The sequence below is a fragment of the Aquarana catesbeiana genome, linkage group LG06 (assembly GCF_042186555.1).
Source record: "Aquarana catesbeiana isolate 2022-GZ linkage group LG06, ASM4218655v1, whole genome shotgun sequence".
NCBI classification, from domain to species: Eukaryota; Metazoa; Chordata; class Amphibia; order Anura; family Ranidae; genus Aquarana; species Aquarana catesbeiana.
The window spans coordinates 108,399,811-108,405,810 of NC_133329.1; the positions used below are offsets into that span (position 1 = coordinate 108,399,811).

General features: G+C 43.3%; 1 protein-coding gene across 3 annotated transcripts in view; it reads left to right on the top strand.

Annotated features, from left to right (window-relative positions):
• LG06H8orf33 (linkage group 06 C8orf33 homolog) overlaps positions 1 to 5,576 on the top strand; it is a 53,060-nt gene extending 47,484 nt beyond the window's left edge. For all 3 annotated transcript variants that reach the window (XM_073636644.1, XM_073636642.1, XM_073636643.1), the window contains 2 exons: positions 955 to 1,101; positions 4,378 to 5,576. In XM_073636644.1, coding sequence (XP_073492745.1) covers positions 955 to 1,101; positions 4,378 to 4,562 — 332 coding nt within the window. In that variant the 3' untranslated portion in view covers positions 4,563 to 5,576. The remainder of the gene's footprint in view (positions 1 to 954; positions 1,102 to 4,377) is intronic.
• Positions 5,577 to 6,000: the final 424 nt, after the last annotated feature.

Consider the following 6,000-nt stretch of genomic DNA (forward strand, 5'->3'; position numbering starts at 1 on the left):
TACCCAGGGTGAATGGGGCTGCACTGCAACCACCCTGCAACTGTGTGCATTGCACAGTTGTGGTGTGGGGATTCTGCATTTACGGGCTTAAAACAGGTTGTGAGGAGGAAACATATTGCCCCTTTTCCACTGTCCATACGCCTCTGAAAAGCGATCTGAGCATGGATTGCTTTTCAGAGGAGCAGCAATCCTTGCTGCTATCACAAACAAGCCCCAAAAAAGCTGTTCTGATGGCACAGGAATAGGGGGGGGGGGATTAAAAGTTTATATATATATATATATATATATATATATATATATATATAATCTACACATGTACACACGGATACAGACACATATGTACACACACATGCACACACGGATACAGACACATATGTACATACACAGACACGTGTATACACAGAAACATGTACACACGCATGTACGTAGACACATGTACACACAGAGACATGTATAAAGCCCTTTTAAAGAGTTCTAGTACAGTACCTTTCCTCACATAGCCAGGTACTGCACTGTAGGGGGAAGCAGAGAGCACAGCTCACTCTCTCCCCCTTTTACTTTGCTGAGGCTGACGGAGCTTCTCACAGTGCCCACGTACAGTTCAGCAGGCTATCAGGTAGATCGAGCTCATCTGACACCCCTTCACTCCCATGATCCTGCGGCACACCTGGGGACCTCTGGCGGCACCCCAGAATGCCGCGGCACACCGCTGGCACACTGGCCTAGGTGATCGGAAGCGAACGTTCTCCTCCCTCCCCTGCAGTCTTCTGGGACACGTGACAGGTCTCACACTGCTTGCCCAGTCTTCTGTGGCTGAAATTTTTTAGTTTTTTTCATAGGAGACTGGAACTAACTTGTCATGGTCTTCTTGTGCCTCAAAAGTACAGCTGCATCTGCCTGTCTTTGTCTTTTGTTATGAAGAATCGTTTTTGATCCTGCGTTTCTCTTGTATAGTGGAAGAAGCAATGCGTGCTATCAAAACACTGCGTAGCGAGAAAGTGGCATTGGTTAAGAAACGGCAAGTGATGCGCACAATGTTTGGCGATTATCGACAAAAGATGGAAGAAGAGAAACAGAAGCAGCTAAAACTGATGCAGGCAGGTGAGTAACCCACTGAGGTGACTTATGAAAACTGGAGAGGGTGTATAGAGCAGAAGTCTGATTGGTTTACTTTTATGCTCTGACAGCACTGTTGATTGTATGTATTTGATTAAAACTTTTAATGCACCACACTTGAGTAAAAAAATTTTGAACTTGTTCCATCTTGTGTTGAGAGTAGAAAACCTCTATGAAACAATGACTAACCTGTGAAAATGCAGGTTGCCTGGCCTTCATATTGATACTTATGTTTTATTAATTTTTGATTATTGACCTGAAACAAGTAGGCAGAGTAGAAGTTCTGGCTTTCCTGATGTACATATAGTACATGTTCCAGGTCATCGACTAAGCCAGGCAGCAAGTATTTTCAGAAGGTCAGCATTGGCAGCCTAAATAAGTCTCTCATTAGAGATAAAAAAAAAAAGATTATCACTGATAAATAACCTGGTGAATCAAACTACAGATTGGCATGTAAGGATAGCCAGTCTCTATGGATGGAAGAATCTTCCCTGACAGATATTGTGTTCTGAAAGCCAGCACCGCAGCTGTCAGAATAGCAGAACTGGACGCAGCCACTGTTCAGCTAAAATTTTTCATCTGACTCCTTCAATTCCTAGATCTAAGCATATTGGACAGGAGAGTTCCAACAGGACTACCCCATTCAAATTTCAGGCGGTTCATCAGGAACCAGCCAAAATTTGCTTTGTTTATGAGCTGCTTATGTAAGAGTCTTTGATAGCAAGACCAATTTAATTCTGTCTTTTGCCTTGACAGTATAAATGGATTTTAAATTACACTTCTAACCGGGCAAAATAAAAAAAATGTAACAACTTTGCGTCTAGAGCCATTTTTATGTTTTTCACACACACACACACACACACACATTAAAATCAGTATTGTTTGCTAGACAATTACTCCAAACATTATAGAGGGGTTAGCCCATCTCACCACTGTAGGGCTGGGTTCACACTGGAGAACGCAGCGGCTCACAGCAGGAGTCCGTTCTGTCTCCATTCACCGTTTCAGGTCTGATTTCAGCCAGAATTTTTGGCTGAATTCGGACCTGAAACAGACCAAAAGACGCACAGGGCTCCTGTGCATTTCGCACCGGAGCCGCTGCGAAGATGTGTGAACCGGCTCCATAGAGAGCCGGTCACAATCTCCTGCTATGCAAATTGGTTGCGGGCGAACCCAGCCTAAAAGTTACATAGTTGGTCAGGTTGAAAAAAGACACATGTCCATCTAGTTCAACAAAAAACAAAAAAATCGTACAATCCCAAATACACAATCCTTCACCCACAGTTGATCCAGAGGAAGGCGAAAAACCCCAGAAAAGCATGCTCCAACTTGCTACAGCAGAGTTAAAAATTCCTTCCTGATTTAGTACCCAGTTATATTATGTACATTTAGGAAAGAATCCAGGCCTTTTTTTAAAGCTATCTACTGAGCTGGCCAGAACCACCTCTGGAGGGCGTCTATTCCACATTATCACAGCTCTTACAGTGAAGAAACCTTTTCCATATTTGGAGATGAAATCTTTTTTCCTCTAGACGTAAAGAGTGCCCCCTTGTCCTCTGTGATGATCTTAAAGTGAATAACTCAACACCAAGTTCACTATATGGACCACTTATGTGTTTGTACATGTTGATCATATCCCCCCTTAATCTCCTTCTCAAGAGAGAATTCAGTTCCTCTAATCTTTCCTCATAGCTGAACTCCTCCATGCCTCTTATCAGTTTGGTTGCCCTTCTCTGCATTTTCTCCAGTTCCCCGATATCCTTTTTGAGAACTGCTGCCCAAAACTGAACTGCATATTCCAGAGGTGGTCTTAATAATGATTTGTACAGGGGCTTAATGATAGCTCGCTCTCTGGAGTCCATACCTCTCAATACAAAAAAGGACTTTGCTCGCTTTAGAAACCGCAGCTTGGCATTGTATGCTATTATTGAGCTTATGATCTATCAAAACCCCCAGATCCTTCTCCACCATTGATTCCCCCAGTTGTACTCCCCCTAGTATGTATGATGCATGCATATTCTTAGCCCCCAAGTGCATAATGTTACATTTATCAACATTAAACCTCATTTGCCACTTAGTTGCCAAATTAGACAGTGCAATGCAAAAGTGATTGGTTGGCTGTAGAACCACCTGTGTCACTTTCACTGAACAGCCAATTGTCGGCTAAAATAAAATGACAATAAGCTCATGGCTGCAGCTGTGCTTCCATATTAGAGGACTTTAATGTGAAAAGATGGGGGCACACTGAGGATTCTGAAGAAATGGGAGGGGTGAAATTGAGGAGTCTGATGTGAAAAGGGGAGGAGGGGACTGAGGACTTTAATGTAAGGGGGGCTTCAAGACTTTAATGTAAAGGGAGGGGAGCTCAGGACTTGAAAGCTTTGTAAAAGTGGAGATCGACTGAAGGGGGGAAGCTGAGGACTCTGATGTGAAGGTAGAGGGACTGAAGAGGAGGGGGTGAGGGGGACTAGGGATTCTGATGTGATAGGAGGGTTTTTGCTGTGACGGAAGATCCCATTTTGTGGTGCTTTTGAGATTTTGCATACTTTCAAAAGGTGCCCGGACTGAAAAAAGTTGAGAAACCCTGCACTAGACTAAAGCCAGCCACAGACTGATCGAAGTTCAGCAGGAATCCAACAAATTTCGATCTATCTATGGGCAAGTTAGTTGAACTGAATTTGATTAATCAACTTTAGTATAACCAGCCTGTCCAAGTTCTTTTTTGTTTGATCACTGCCAGCAGCAATGGCCGCCAGCAGTTATAATTGTATTCTGATGGTGGGGAAACCTCCCACTGTCAGAATACAATAGCTCTGTCGGAGGGATTCCCCTATCAACAGTGACTGTATTGGAGAGGGAGTCAAGCATTTTTCTTTAATCCGTGGTTGAAGGAAAGAAAATTGCATAATGTATGGCCTGCCCAAAGCTAGCCATACACACATCAAATTTTGTCTGATTCCTACTGAATCTGCCACAATTTTGGCCAAGAGTGGTCCTATCGGTGCCACCCGGCTTAACAATAGTCGATTCAAAAACTTTCTGAGCCTTTTGGAAAATTCTCAACTGAACAGTGACTCCATCCCATCAGATGCAGTCATTATTTGGTTAATCAGGCAGCCATGGATGCTGGGGCTGCTGCATACAATGACCAGTGGTTGAGACTCCTCCATCCACGTTAATAGATACTTGACTAATCTAAAAGATTTTTTACATCTACTTGGACTTCCAGTTTAGTTTCTCTTCTTGTCTTGTAATTTGCAGCTGCTAAATCTGCACGGGTAACTGAAGTGTCAGAAACATCGAGACGGAAGAGCAGCAAAGTTTTCCGGAAGAGCGCACACCAGTCCAATAGAGACACTGGGCAGGACCTTCCACAGGCAGCTCCTAACCAAGAAGGATTCATTTTCCAGTCATCCCAGGAGCCATTCTTTTTCAATTTCTTGTAGTAAATGACCTCATGGGGACATACTGTTGCTGTTATCGGTCCCTGGATGGCCTACACCAGTGTGCTCCTCATCTCTTTCTTTTATTTAAAGAAGAGCTAAAGAAACACCTTTTTTAATGCAAACTCAAAGCTGTAAGGGAAAACTTATGCTTGTATAGTATGTCAGTTGAGTGACAGCTCTGCATCATCTTGGGCTGCTGACATTACATCCAAGATGGCAGTAGCAAATGGCATTCTTAGAAGGCTTTAAGTGGTCACAAACATGCATAAAATTAAATTAAATGTACATATAATCTTATAGACCATGTGGCTGTAAGTCCTCGGTCCTGCTGCTATGCCTGCATAATCTCAGGAAACTGTTGTGTAGGTATGCATGGACATTTCAAACCCTGCAATTTCATACGGTGAGACTACAGTTCTCCCTTAATTTACTGCTGAAGAATGAGTTTCAGCCAAAAGCACTTGTATAGCCAACGACATCAAGTGCCTTTTCATTTTTAAACTCTTTTCTTTAATATTTGTGCTAGTGAATGAGAAAATGGCAGACATGGTTTGTTAGCAAAGTTTAGAAGAATTAAAGCTCAACTCTGGGGAATTTTTTTTTCCATGCAGTGAGGCTGTGTCCATACTGCATGGGTTAACTGCTCGTCTTCTTCACATTGAGAGGAGAGCGGAGATATACTTACCTGATTCCCCGATCCTCCCAGGGCAAGACTGGTCCGGTACCCCCATGCTCCAGTGGTCTTGAATAGTGGATTGTTCCTGATGTCATCATGCACAGGACAGGCTCCATAGACCAGGAACAGTCCACCGCTTGACCATGGAGCTCACCTCTAGACAAAATGGGCAGTTGACCTGTGCAGTGCAGGCACAACCCGACAGCATGGGCACATTTTTTTTTTTTTTTTTTTGCTTGGGGTTAAACTTTACATATATTATTTTGGCATTTAAAAGTAAAGCCATTATTTGGAGCACAATGTCCATGAAATTACTAAATAAACTTGAGAATGTGTTACATTGTTGGCTTCAATATGAGTGTGTTTTTTTTTTTTTTGCATTTTACTACATCAGGGTTCTCCAAACTGCGGCCTGGGTGCCAGATGCGGCCCTTTGCTTGCTTCTCTCTGGCCCTTGGGACATACTATTCCTGCAACTGACATCAATGATAAGGCAACATTCCTCCCACTGATACCATCAATGGGGCATGCTTCTCCAATTGACATCATCAATAGGGCACTATTCCTCCTAGGAAGACCAATGATTGGGGCACCATTCCTCCCACTGACACAATTGATGGGACACTCTTCCTCTCATTGATATCAACCACGGGGCACTATTCCTCCTGCTAAAACCAATGATGGGACAGTGTTTACGCCCACTGATGCCAGGCCATTTTCTACTCAGCCTCCTAAAGCCTGGACAACAATAAACTGGACCTT